Below are 15,070 nucleotides of genomic sequence, written 5' to 3' on the forward strand. Positions count from 1 at the left end.
AGACTAAAACTCTAAATTTAAATAATTTTAGTTAATAACCTTAATAAGAGAAAATTGTACTTATTGACTATAAGGTATCCTACCTTCAATTTGGATATATTTATAACTAGCTAGCCGTGTGTGTGTGTGTGTGTGTGTGTGTGTGTGTGTGTGTGTGTTAGACTTTGTTTGATTTATCCATTAAATTAAAGTTAAATTAGCCCAAGTATGTGGACTTAAGAGTACTTGAAGTGAGACCGTGAGGGGTTTATGTGTTGGCTAGGCTTCAGTATCCCATCAGAGTTGATCCAGGTAGCCATGATGTAACAGGAAGTTTCCATCTGGGCCAGCCTTCACGTTTTACCTTGAATCTTTAGCACTGTTGATTCTGTCTATAAAATGAAAGAGTTAAAGTAGGTTGTCATTTTTAACCAGCAAGAAGAATGGTAAGAAGGCCTTTAAAATATTTAGTATTGACTAATATCACCTATTAAAAGTTGAGTTCTTTTAATTCCTTACATTTAATTCTTTCTTTTTCTCCCTCCACAGCAATAAATAATGGTGTTGGGTAGGGGACGTGCAGGAATCTGTAGCTGACATTTCACTGGTGCTGATTTATCACATTTTAATATTAGACATGAGCAGTTACATTAACATTTCTTAACCACCCCAATATTTAGCATGCACACAGATGATCTGAGCCGACATTCAGACAGTAGCTCCTATATTATGTATAGGAGAGCACTTCCTAGGCAGAATAACATTTGTCTTTTTCACAGGAATAGTTATTTTTTGCTCAAATTATCCAGTTTCACAGAAAGTAACCCAACAGTCTTTTTATGGTAATTGAAATGCCCACTTCAACTGATAAATCTCTCTCTCTCCCTGCCCACACCTGCTTAGGAAGTGGAGAAGAGGAGACGAGTGGAGGAAGCATACAAGAATGTGATGGAAGAACTTAAGAAGAAACCCCGTTTTGGAGGACCAGATTATGAAGTATGGACTTAAATTGGGGTCCCCATCTATCACAGATGGAACCTTTAATAATTTTGTAACCCTTAAATGGTCTTAAATATATAGTTTGTTTCTCAGGATTAACTTAATTGATGTATATAACTTAATTGATTAATTAATTCGTCTTACCACCTACAGAGGTTTATATATGTTTTAAAGACCCAGGTGTTTTCAAATTTTATTTAGCCAAACATAGTTATAGGATTATATGCCTATAATCCCAGCACTGAGAGCTAAGGTGTTCCTCCTTGGGGAGGGTCACCATGAGCCATGAAACTAGAGTGAGAGTCTACCTTTAAAGTAATTTTTGATTACTGATTTGCTATATGAATGCTTCCTTATAATGAGTCTTTCTTTTGATAGACTTAGTAAATAATTATTTATACTTGGTGGTTTCCTCTAAATGCATTCTGGATTTTTTTGTATATTGTTTTAAGGCAGTGTCTGTTGTAGCCCAGGTTGGCCTTGAACTCCTGATCCCCATGCCTCTTTGCCTCTTTAGTTACAGAGATCCTCTACCTCCAGGATTGCAGCTGTATGCCATCATACCAGCACATTTCAATTTTTTAAAATTATGATAGAATATAGGAATCTGTATTTTATTCCAGTGTCATTTTTTGACTGGTCTTTTAATACTTAAAGATTTATATCATTGTATTTTTTTATGTGTAGGACTGTTGACCACATACATACATACATACATACATGTGCTCCACATGCATGCCCAGTGCTCATGACTTCTTAAGAGGCCATCACATCCTCTGAGTTAGAGTTGGTTGTGACCTGCAATGTTTGTTCTGAGAGAACTGAGCCCGGTTCTTCTGTAAGATCAGCAAGTGCTTTTAGATACTGAGCCATCTCTTCAACCCCCATTTGTTGAGTATTACTCCACCTATTTAAAATACCCCATCCTCTTTTTTCTTGATGAAAAATAATGGACACAGCATTTAACATGCGTTTAAACAAAGACATGCGTTTTAACACCACAGGTGTTCCTTGGTGTGTGTTATAGAATTGGAAAACTGATGACCTGCAATCCCAGTACTCAGAAGCTAGTAGCCGGAAGATCAGAGGTCAAGGCCAACTTGGGCTACATGAGACTGTGTCTCGCATATTTTTAAAAATCACTGTGAATTCTCATTCTGAACTCTCCAGTTCTTAGGGAAGGGGTAATTCATTGGTGGGCTGCTTACCTGGCTAGCGCGCTCTAGGTCCCAAGTTAAAGTCTCAGCGTCGTAAACGTAAAACAGAATTAAGAAGATACAAAGTGCTCAAGTAAATCATCCATCTTTTTACTTTCTTCATTTCCCTTGAAATTTTAAGCTATCTGTCCTTGTCAGTTTTGTGTGTGCAGGAGTACACTGGCGTGGTGGCTGGAGGTTGACATCAGTTGTCCTCTAACAAGCTCTGCCTTATATTCTTTAGATCAAGTTTCTCACTGAACCTAGTGCTCACTATTTTGGCTAGATTGGCTGGCCAGCAAAACCCTGGGATTGACCTGCCTCTATCCCCCTAGTGCTGGGGATATAGACTTCTGCCTCTGAGCTGGGCTTTACATGGTGCTGTGGATGCAAACCAGTTCCCAGGCATGCTTTATGCACTGATGCTGTCTTTCCATTTGGATCTGGACAGTTCAGTAATCCTTGCTATAGACCTTTACCTTGAAACAGTATTAACCAGTTCACAGTAAATGTACCTGTTAGGATGGCTTGAGCCTGTAATTCTAGTATTTGGGAGGCTGAGACAAGAGGTTGCTGCCAAGTGTGAGGCCAGTGTGTGCAACAGAGTGAGTTTTAGGACAATGTAGAGTACAAATGAGACCCTGTTTCACAAAAACAAACATGAAGTATAGTGGATGAGCTAGTTATAGTAGTCATGATTTTTCAGCGTGTTACCACTGTGATAGTACTCTACCAGTCTGCTTCATGGTCCACAAATATTTGCTCAACAAATGTTTATTAGGTCAGTTTTCACCTTTCTCCTCTCAGAGGTAATACCAAACTTGTCAGTGTTTTCTGTTTCTTAAAATAAATGAAATGGTCGCGTTTTGTTTCCTGTTTATTATCTAGGAAGGTCCAAACAGTCTGATTAATGAGGAAGAGTTCTTTGATGCTGTTGAAGCTGCTCTTGACAGACAAGATAAAATAGAGGAACAGGTACATCTGCTCACATTCCAAAGACATGCATTTTAACACCACAGGTGTTCCTTGGTGTGTGTTATAGAATTGGAAAACTGATTGTAATCAAAAATATTAACTATCATGTGTTGAAGATTCTTTGTAAATCAGATCCTTTATATTTTAATTTCCAAACACAAAGACCGATAATTATTTGAAAGAGATATGCATGGTTAATATAGACTAAAATGGAAATATTCTGCTCAGTACCCTTGATGCATTCAGCCTTAACCATTCTGATAGCCAAGGGGTCTCTCCTAAGTGTTTTCTCAAATACCATTGAGTTCACAGATGACAGTGGGTTGTTTTTGCCCTAGCTCCACCCAGCCTTTATTATGCGCTCACTTGTTCACCAGCCTTCCCCTGAGTCTCCCCTTAGCTCTGCTTTTCTTACTCCATTGCGGTTGTCACTGGGGTCTCAGTATGCACAGCTCCTTTCATGGAAATCGACTCAGACTTTCTTAAATTTTTAAATTCTGATTTCAAGATTAATTTAATTCCTGGCTTCAATTCCATTGCATGCAGTTACCGTATTTACTGCCAGATGTGCTAAGGGATGAGTTTTACTTACTTAACTCTCCTTTAGGCTATGCTATTGATGGTAGAAGTTGCCTCCTGGAACAAGTGTAACTAGCTTGGTTGTGGAGTATAGATGTGTGTTCATACTACAGATTGACTTCCGTTAATGTCCATTTGCTGGGTTGAGTAGCCAGGAATAACCTGAGTAGTCCATAACCTATCTGCTACTTAGGTTTATATTTTTAAGTCAATGATTTAAAAGTTCATGCAATGCTTAAAGTTTATTGGTTAGTTGTCTTTTACACTGCATTAAGTTAAGAGTGGCAACTTTCAGTTCCCAATTAATCTGTGAGTTTGGAAGCCTAAAGTCATTCTTAGAGATACAGCCTTAAGTAGCATTCATTTGGGAACAATCGTGAACTTACTGTAGTCACTCTTTTTCTTACTTTGTTATCTCTGTTAGTATGTCCAAGACAGGGATGGTTTGAGAATGGTGAAATGGTCCTTAGGATCAAGCACTAAAGTACTTTTAATGAGTGTTTATTTAAATGTGTGAGATATCCATTAAACTGAAGAAGAGGTGGGAAGTCAAGGGTCAGACTAGCACAAGTTAGATACTGAGATGAAGGCAGGCTGTCTTCATGGAAGGGAGATAAAAACATACATATGAAATGATCTTAGGAACCCAGAAGGGAAGCAAATAATGATACTGGTTCTGATGACATCAGTCTCTGGACCAGAACTGCTGGTTCTAGATGGAGTGGATTGAGATGACTTGACCAAGGTTTAGATAAAAAGAAATTTAGCAGAAATATTAACCTTGACTCATGAGAATTGATACAAGTGGTGGATGAGAGTGTTTTGACTGGGAACAATATAAAAGAGGTTATCCCTAATCTAATGCAGTATCTGTAGAATAGAAAGAGGCTAATTTGAGATATCCAGAGTGTCAAGATTGAGCAAAGCTGTGTCTGTAGAGTAGCTTCCTAATTCAGGTAATTATTGCTAATGTGCTTATTAATAAAATGTTAGCTTTGGGCTATAGTAGCCATTTGTAGGCTGCAAAATATACTTTAGAAACATCTCATGTTAACATCTGTTTTTCTCAGTCACAGAGTGAAAAGGTCAGGTTACACTGGCCTACATCATTGCCATCTGGAGATACCTTTTCTTCTGTTGGGACTCATAGATTTGTACAAAAGGTAAGAGATGCACTTTACTAAAAGAACGCCTGCATTCCTCATTGTTTTGGGAACCATTCTGTAGTATAAATTTTCTCTTCTCAGGAATTCAAGTAGGAAGTGTTTTGTACTGTTATATTCCCTATTTCTAAATCCTGTTCTGAGCATATGTTCTTTGTTCTTTATTTAAGGTGAAGTGGAGGGGTGAGGATAGGGAGTGGATAGTGGGAAATAGTTACTATCTCTTCCTTCTGTGAGTTTAAGTACTTTGTAATTTTGGAAATACTTCCTTCTTTTTGGAATGAGTTTGGAGCATAATACATAATAGGTGCGTGGAGTCAGCACTCGCTGCTGTGCCTGCTTCATACAGTGCTTGTTTTCTCTTCTTTATCTTGTGTTTGCAAGTTGGTACTGAATGCTCTGTTGTGCCTTTGTTCTGATTCCTTGGTTTTTTTTCTTTGTCTGTCTCTGGTAGCCCTATAGTCGCTCTTCCTCCATGTCTTCCATTGATCTAGTCAGTGCCTCTGACGATGTTCACAGATTCAGCTCCCAGGTACTGTATAAATATATTGAGTGGACTTGAGTCTTTTTTGCCGTATTTCCGCCTGCTTGCCCAGTTCTAAGCAATCTATTGATTGGGCTACTTGTTTTGGTTTTGAATTTTAAATAGTCACAAAGGTTAAGAAGGCTTTCCTTATCTACTGAGCAGCTCTCCTTTGTCAGCCTTGCATGTCCCTTTATTTTGTATCCTCCAGTAGAGGTAGCTTGGAATTTGATCTTAAAGAAGGTAGTACTCAGGGAAAATGTTTCAACTGAATTAAAATATACAGAAATAACCTGATTGTTCATCGTGTAACAGCTATATTTCTCTAGCTTTAGCAGCCTCTATGGACATGGATTATAGGGTATTCTAGTTCATGAAAGTGGATTTTAACAGTCTCATTTTTTATCTAATTTTAAATGACTTCCACTTATGTTCAGAAAAGAAATAACTTTAACTAATAGTTGTCTCATTATTGTTATGATATTAAATTTATTGAACAGACTTTATTCAAATTACCTGTGAATACTGTAGGTTAATATCCTTGTATATCTGCTAAGTCTATAGAAGTTGGTTCTAAGTTTATTTCTCATCACTAAGGGATTAGGAGTTTAAGACAGTAAACAATCTGTTCCCTCAAAATAAGATTAGTTTGCCAGAGAAAAGAATCTTTCAGTGTAGACATTTTTAACCACGTTTTTTCCCTTTGTCACGATGCTGGGGATGGAGCCCGTCCGCAGCATGTTAGGTGTTCTCTGTGCCGCTCAGCTGCCTTCCCAGTCCTTAAAAAGGTTAAGGGTTTTTTTTAATTTTCAAAGCTTTGAAATTGAGTTTTGTATTTTTACAGCAGTTGCATTTTTTGGCCCATGTTATGTTGCAAACTTGAGCTTCTAGTTGTGGTAATTGGGTTTACCCTGTTAACTGTGTGTGTCATCTGAGTAAGCTTTGGAGTCTGAGACCATAGTAAGTGTTAGTCGCCTGACCCTTCGCTGAGATTACAGTCGCATGACTGAGCTAGTCAAAAGTATACAGTGTTTTCCCTAAAACAAGTCTCAGTTACATTACACATGTAAGTTAAATCTATGTTCATTTTTAATGCAATAGAGGAAAAAAGACTTAGAAATATACATTTCCTGATTTTTTTTTACAGCTTTTTGCCTTGAATATCTTTGAGAAAATATTTAGCAGTTTTTGACCATAAATTACCTATAACTATATGTCTGTTATTTATTCTTTATTTTTGCATGCCTTTTAAAAAGTGTATATTCACCTGACAAAACAAAAAAGTGTATATTCACCTAACAAAAGCAGAGTAATACCAGGAGACTTTGGCTTAGTCTACTAAGCCCTGTCTTTTATTAAAACTGTAATTTTAGAGATGGTGAGACAGCACAGTTGCTGAAGTGTTTCCTACTCAAATATGAACTCTTCGCATTCCACATGCAAAGGCAGCTCTGGTGGCTGGCTCTTAGGAGTCCCCAGATCCATAGGGCTCACTGGCCAGCCCCTCTAGTCTACATGGCAAGCGCTAAGACAGTGAGAGACCCAGGAAGTAAAGCGTAATGTGTAAAGTTTGCTCTCTGGCATCTACAGCATATATACACATATATACTCATGCAGACAAGTAATAGCCTAACTGAAATCCATCATTATTCAAATGTTAGGACACATAGGCTCTAATTGAGAGCAACTGGGCTAAGAGCAAGGAGAAATGAGGATGCACAAGAATTCTGTCTTCAGAACTCAAACCTGAGCCTTAACTATAGAGCCAGACAATCGCTGAAAGCCTTTAAATGTATAACTATTTTTTGTAAGATTTTCCCGAATTTTAGCTTACTTGTGTAGATAACATTTTTATAACTAGTGTATATAAATTAAGAGAAATTAATTTTGCTGGTAGAATTTTTTTGTTAACATATGGTGCTATATGATTAATTAGGTCCTGTTTCAACTTTTGATTACATACTTCTTTATATAGCAGAAGAAGTAAGAGAAGAAAATAGTATTGAAATTTTAAAATATTTCTTGTCTTTGTGTTTATTGTCATTCTCAAATATGGGTTCTAGAAATTAAACTGTAACTTATGTTCTCCAGCATCTTCAGAACAAAGAATTCCAAGTTCCTAAGAAAACTGACTTTAAATAATGTTATATACCTTTTCTCCTACAGTAAGGAGTCTGCCAAAGATCTAGACCTTTAATATTAGCTGAGAGTTTGTCTGGAAAACTCTACATTCAGATTACACTAGTGATTAAATTGGATTTGGTACATTTTACAGTCTTGCATGCAGAGTAGACTTAAGTCTATTCAGGATAAGCTCTTAGGTTAATTACTAACATTTGAAACACGTTATATTACCTTATATAATATATTTCCATGTACACTAAGGAAATCTATGAATGTCCTTAAATTATTAGGTAATGTAAGCCTTAAAAAAATAAAAATTATTTTAAAAATACCTTAAAATATTATGTAGCCAAAGTCTTCATTTTGTAATTAACTGAAAAAAATAAGCCAGTTTGTTATCACTATCAGTTATTTGTCAAGGATGGGACTGTATGTGAGTGGAAAATATTAGCATAATATGCATAAAGCTCTGGTTAAACCAGTTAGCATTGCAGATGTTATTGAAGCATGATGCTGGAATCAGTTCTTATGTATTTTTAAGTAAAATGTCTCAGTGAGTAAAGAAGCTTGGTGTGCAGGCCGGAGAACCCGTGTCTGACCCTGAACCCATGCTGGAAAAGGAGTACCAGCTTCCCAAAGTGTTCCTCTGAGCGCCACACATGCATAAAACACACTCACAAATAACAAGTTTTAAATAAAAAATAAATTTAAATAATAAGTCATTATTGATATTCTTTAAAATTTTTGTGGTTGGAGTACAATTGAGGGATTTTTTTTTTTCTCTTTTCACCATGTGACTCTTAGGCATTAAGTCTCAGGTCTTCTGGCTTAACAGCAAGTGCTATACCAATCTGACAAGCCTCACTATTGATGTGCTTATGTTTAACATATGTATGTACCAAGGTATAATAACCACATCAGCTAAAGTGCTTGAGGCCAACCTAGGTACCATAGCAAGTCTACAGTTACAAAGGAAAAAAAAAAAAAAAACACAAACAAAAACCTTGGCTAGGGCCTATCTGTGGTTATGCGTGCTCTGGGTTCAATTTCCAGTACAACAAAATAGAAAATAAAAGCAACAGCCTTGGAGAGGGCTCAGTCAGAAAAGTCTGCCCTCACTGACTACAAGCAAGAGGACCCATGTACAAAACATTGCTTGGCCATTGTGGCTTTACATGTGGAGAACCTGAGACAAGAGAGTTGATGGCCCATGGTTTAGCCAAGTCTGAGCTCTGTTTTCAGTGAGATACCTGTTCTCAAAAACAACATGCAGAGGACAGTGATGTCAACCTCTGAGTTCCACACACATGTATATGCATAAACACACATTCACACACACATACTCCACACATGACCATACATACTTTAATAACTCTCTTTTTGCTACCAAAGTAGGTAATTCCAATAACCATTTTATAACATTTTTAAAGATATACTTAATAGGTTCACTCCCCATTAATATAGATCTATACACATACACAAATATATGTATGTATGTATATTTATCTGTGTACATGTATATCTATTCATGTATATGTGTGTATATATTTTAATATATATGCACATTGTTTGTCTACTCAATATAATATTGAACAATTTTAGTTTTTCTCATCATAGTTATGACAGTGAGCGTCCTTGGAATAGTTTCCTCATAGAAAGCTTTGTGTACTTACAGAAATGTTTGCTTCACTTGGATTCCTAGAAATGAGATTGTTTGGACAAAGGCCATAAATATGTCTGAGTTATATTTATTCTAATTGAAAAATTGTCCTTCAGGAAGGTTGGGCCAATTTATACTTCAGGCCAGTTTTGTTGTGGGTGTTTTGTTTGGCTTTGGTTTTTTGTTTTGTTGTTTTTCCATACTGACACTAAATACTTCAGCTCATTTTTCTCAGTCTTAGAGGCTAAACATGGTCTACTAGCCATTTGTATTTCTTCAGTGACTCAATTATTAACGTCATTGTCTATTTTCTTTTGGGTAACAGTGCTCTGTTAATTTATTAATACTCTATTCAGCAAGCCCCTCTGATATCTTGTGACTATATAACAATAAGGAAAATTATTTTCCTCTGGCATAAGTAAAAGATCAGAACTATGTTTGAGCCCTTCTAGGTTTTTGTTTGTACCATCAAAGGACAACTTTCTCTTTAAATCTCTGTCTTTAACTGTTTCAGAAAACTACAAATGCAGAAGTATCTTGATGTGACAGTATATTGAATGATTTGGATGTGAGATGGGAAATAAAAAGGTTGGAATTGGAGCAGTGCCCCTTCATGCCTTACCTGTGTTTTATACCTCCTTGTTCATAGTTCATTGGTAGGATGCTGTGTGGATAGATTTGGTGCCCACTCTAGGTAAACCTAGTGAGCTTGGGTGCCAGTGAGATGGTTCTGCCAACAAGCCTGGCAACATGAGCTGCCACCCACATAGAGGGAGGAGAAATGGACTCCTATGGGCTATCCTGACCTCCAGGTAGTTACCCCCTTACATTCATACACACAACATGCAATAAAATAACTGGATCTGTTTGAGGGTGGGGAGGCATGATAGCATTTATTACTAGTCACAATATTTCCTAAAATATCACAGTTCAATCCTGATGAAATGGCATTGACTTCCCATCAAGCTTAGTTATCTCTAGATCTCCACATGTACGCACAGTAAACTGGACAGATTGTTAAGTTAGATCTGAGTGTTGGTGCCACAGGCACAGCTTTGTGGTCACATTGGCAGTGAGCATATGCAGTGAGCATAGAACACATTTTAGTGAAAATTTACTTGCAGTATATGGTTTTTAACTCTCGTGTCATTATCTCAAGGAAGATACAGTAAAGAAACGATTCTAAGAGAAAGCTGTAAAGCTTTTTCTACTCCAGTTTGAGTTCCTGAGAGAATGGTACTAGCTATGTCGTGTTTCTTTGTTGGATTTTTCGAGCCCTCATTAGCCAAAATGAAACAAGACTTTCAACTGTCTGTAGACAACAGTTACCTTTGATCTAAGTGCCATTTTCTTTTGGAAAATTTTGTTATAGGAATACCATTTTTTAAAAATGGACTAGAGAGATTCAGCTTAATTTCTGTATGTTTTGCTCTTTCCTATCAGATTATATTTGCTAAACATGATTTCCTTTGTATAAAAATGCAAATTAAAATATTTGCAAACATTTGGAATAGCTACTTCAGAAATAATCTATGGAAAAACCACAACTACCTTGCATGTGTTATGACAAAAGAGCTATAAATGACACTGGAAGTATTAGACTGAATTCTTTGTCTTTACTACAATAAAATATGTCACGTTCCTCCTTCACTTGTAAGTCATGGGAAGTAGGGTTTCTTTATGCCTCTAAACCCATGATAAGCACATGAGTTCTTAACCCTCATTTCTTACATCAAGTCAATACTTTTCAAATTTAAACATTTCTAAGATTTGGAATCTCAAAAAAGGTGAAGTGTTCCTCTGGTGACAGGCCATTGAATCATGGCAACAGTCCTGGGGTAGCTTTCATTTCTGTACTTACTGGCACGTCCCTGTTCTCGTGCCTTCTATGTATTTGTAACTGGGAATTCTTCATTAGTCACACTGACCCACACAAAAACCGAGTTCAGAGTTCAGAGGCACGTGTCTTTTTCTAGTCAGCACCTAGAGTTGTCTTTCTGCTTTTTGTTTTTTTCCAGTTAAAGCTTTATACAATTTTAGATTATATCACTGGCAAGATTGATTAGTTAATCAACTAAGGCTCACAACTAAAAGGACAAAATTATAGAATGTACTATTAGGTAAATTATTAAGTTCCTCAACTCTAAAATCTATAGTCATTCATATTGTCTTAAGAATTATTAGTAATTGGGCAGTGGTGGTGCACGCCTTTAATCCCAGCACTTGGGAGGCAGAGGTAGGCAGATTTCTGAGTTCGAGGCCAGCCTGGTCTGCAGAGTGAGTTCCAAGATAGCCAGGGCTACACAGAGAAACCCTGTTTCAAAAAAAAAAAAAAATAGTAAAGTACTAAAATGTTAGTATTTAGTATAAAATTAGATTTTAGAGTCAGTTTTAACAATTTGTCAAAAATTTTTTGGATGATTGCTAAATCAAGATTGATATAACAGAAGTATACATCTCTGTAACATATTGAGGATATCCTTAAGTATAGGAAATTATTAACTATTATCAGTATTTTAAGAGTTTATGCCTCAAAACCATTATGTCAACATGTTTAAACTAGCTTCCTGTTCAGTGTGCCTGGCAAGCACACTATACTTTATGGAAGATGACTAGTTACATTCACAGTACATTTTTAAATATGAGTGTCGTAACTCTTTCTGCTTCCCTGTATGTATTTATTGCTAAGATTATTGTGTTAGCATAATAGTCTAACTTTCCACTTTATTCAAAACATCTCAAACTGTGACTTTGTAAAGTTCATTTTTAAGTAATTGTCCAAGTAAGTGAGTGACTTAGGATTCTGAGATTATGAACTGTGTGTTCTTTTTTCTTTGCTTACCTTGGTTATGCACCAATACTAAAATTTAGTAGGTCTAGAAAAATACACATAGTCAAGACCCGAGGCAGGTTCAGTCCTCAATAACAAAGGGAAGGTAGACATTTTGAAACAATAAATTTAAACGTGGTTATGTTTAAGTGCTAACATATATGAATGTTATTAATACTATTTTTAAAAGAATTCAGAAAAATGAATTAGAATAAAAAAAGGATTATTTTATGTAGGTTTATGTTCAAGAGAGGTTAACTGATGTAATAAACTTTCCTCACCTTGACACATAACAAGCTTTCTAATCTCTACAGAGCTTTAAATATAGGGACATTGGGACTAGGTGGTGGTAGTGGGGTGTGTGTGTGTGTGCGTGTGTGTGTGTCCCCTTTGTCCTCAGTGTTCCATGATTTGTGCTGTAGGACATCATCTCTGATGTTTAGTAATGCATGCATAGCCCAAGTTGATGTTACATGAGTGAAGCAAGCATCTTCCTGCATTTCTCTCTCCTAGTCCATTAATCTGGATGTGTCTAATACGACTGAACTGTTCATTCTCGTGTAAAACTTAGTAACTTGAGCTTTGTAAATGTGCTATTTCTGAACTGAAGTAAACAATACCATTCTGTTTTAAACATCGTGGCTTGCTTATGACATGTAAGTTCTCATGGCATTATTTTCCTTTTCAAGGTTGAAGAAATGGTACAGAACCACATGAATTATTCGTTACAGGATGTAGGTGGTGATGCAAATTGGCAACTGGTTGTAGAAGAAGGAGAAATGAAGGTAATTCCCACACAAATTATTCAGGTTGATAAGTTAAGGCTACTGCTACCAGTATTTAATAAAATGTTAAAACAAATTATTACTTCAAAGAAATACCAAATTCTGGGAAGTAAAGCCCCCTCCTTTTTTTTCATGGCTTTGTTTCCATCAATTGATTTGTAATTATAAATCCATAAGAATAATATTCTGTTTCACCTAGACAATAGAGAAAGTAAAATTTGAGAGTTTATAGGTAAAACAGACTACAGTTTGCTATTGGCCCTTTTTTTAGATTTTTCTTTTTTTTTTTTTCTCCCCCCCCCCCGTATGTATATCTGTGTGAGGGTGTATATCTGTGTGAGGGTGTTGCTATGGCCTGGAACTAGTTAGAGACAGTTGTAAGCTGCTGGGTGCTGGGAGTAGGACCTGGTTCTTGAAGAATAAGCAATGCTCTTAAGTGCTGAGCCATCTCTCCACACGCGATAACCCTTTCAATCGTAGATTTAATGTGGGGAACGCTGTTCCCAGGCTTTACTTGGTTTCTCTTCTCTTTAGCCTATTTTCTCTCAGCTCTGATCTGTTATCCTTGTCCCACACTTTCTATTCAGGCAAATCACTGTCCTTTGGAGATGCAAATGTGAAAGAATGGAGAGAAACCAGGAGTACTTATTAATCTAAGTGAAGTTCTTCTGCCTGTGATGAGTAAAGAAAAGGCATCCCTGTAACCCACCCCATGACAGAGAAATTGGGGTTAGATGTCAGGGTCATACAGTAACCCGCCAGTGGGAAAGTTGAGTTTTCTGTAGCGATATGTTTTCTGCTTCGTGTAGCATATCATTTAAAGAAGTTAAAGAGATTTGGAAGAACTAAGAAGAGACCTGAAAGACCAGTCAAAGGCATCAAGTACAATGTGATCTCGATCTACAGTAGGATATATAAGCAGTCATAGGAAAGCCAGGCCAACGTGTGTTTTAGACAGGGTCAGGAGGACATTTAAGAGTTTTACAAACTTTGAATGTACAAATTTTTAAGTCCAATTTCCAGTTGGAGTGCTAGTGGAATTGGTCATCCTGATAATGTGCATATAAATGTGTCAAGAAGAGATGGCACAAGACAGTTTGTCACGTGTGCACACGTCTTAACACAGCAGTCTTCTTGTTCTTGCCATATTTCTTTATTCTTGAAAGAACTTACCACAGATTCTCTAAATAGAAATCTGTAATTTTGAAATAATAGATTATACTTATCACTTAAGGTACACAGCCTCAGTGTTTTAAAAACATAAAGCTCTGTTTATAATCCACTTGCCATTTCTGCTTCCAGCATCTCTTTCAACAAGTATTTGAACACCGACTGCCTTTCTGATACTGTTCCTGATGCTGAACAAAACAGCATTGAATCTCCTGTTTGATCCTGTATTCTAGCCAGTCTTGTTTGGCCCTGTTGGCTGTGTCAAACACCTTTTGCAAGTGTTTGATTCATAATACTAATGTATAGTATTTTTTAAGTCTGTAGCAATTAGCCATTCATCATATGTAGATAGATATATAATTTTTCATGGTGTGAGTTTACCTTGGAACCGGGCATGATTGCATATGCCTTTCAAGCCCAGCACTTGTGAGGCAGAGGTGGATGAATCTCTGAATTTCAGGCCAGACTGATCTACATAGTGAGTTCTAGGACAGCCAGAACTACATAGTGAGACCCCCATCTCAAAAATACAAGAACAACAAAACAAGAAGAAAGAAAAGAAATTACCTTGGGTTTGTCATTTTGAAATATCTTTGCCATGTATAAGAAATTTTAATTTCTTTTTTTTGTTAGATATTTTCTTCATTTACATTTCAAATGCTATCCCCAAAGTCCCCTATACCCTCCTCCCGCCCAGCTCCCCAACCCACCCACTGCTGCTTCCTGGCCCTGGCATTCCCCCATACTGGGGCATATGATCTTCACAAGACCAAGGGCTTCTCCTCCCATTGATGGCCGACTAGGCCATCCTCTGCTACAATTTCTTATGACAGAATGTTATATAAATAAATTTTCATAACTACAATTCTAAAAAACAACTAATACTATTAAAAACAATGAATTTATTAAATTCTTGGCCAAATGGATGTATCTGGAAGATATCATCCTTAGTGAGGTAACCCAGTCGCAAAAGAAGTCACTAGATATGCACTCACTGATAAGTGGATATTAGCCCAGAAACTTAGAATACCCACGATACAATTTACAAAACACAAGAAAACCAAAAAGCAGGAAGACCAACGGGTGG

General features: G+C 36.8%; 1 protein-coding gene across 2 annotated transcripts in view; it reads left to right on the top strand.

The window, feature by feature from the left end:
* Positions 1-15,070, top strand: part of Cert1 (ceramide transporter 1) — a 101,940-nt gene that overhangs the window by 75,670 nt on the left and 11,200 nt on the right. Inside the window, exons 8-12 of one of the 2 annotated variants that reach the window (XM_029543871.1) lie at positions 883-975; positions 3,063-3,149; positions 4,799-4,891; positions 5,346-5,423; positions 12,718-12,813. In XM_029543871.1, coding sequence (XP_029399731.1) covers positions 883-975; positions 3,063-3,149; positions 4,799-4,891; positions 5,346-5,423; positions 12,718-12,813 — 447 coding nt within the window. The remainder of the gene's footprint in view (positions 1-882; positions 976-3,062; positions 3,150-4,798; positions 4,892-5,345; positions 5,424-12,717; positions 12,814-15,070) is intronic. The other variant, XM_029543872.1, reaches the window with a different exon arrangement.

This window comes from Mus pahari, chromosome 11 (genome assembly GCF_900095145.1).
Source record: "Mus pahari chromosome 11, PAHARI_EIJ_v1.1, whole genome shotgun sequence".
In the NCBI taxonomy this organism is placed as follows: Eukaryota; Metazoa; Chordata; class Mammalia; order Rodentia; family Muridae; genus Mus; species Mus pahari.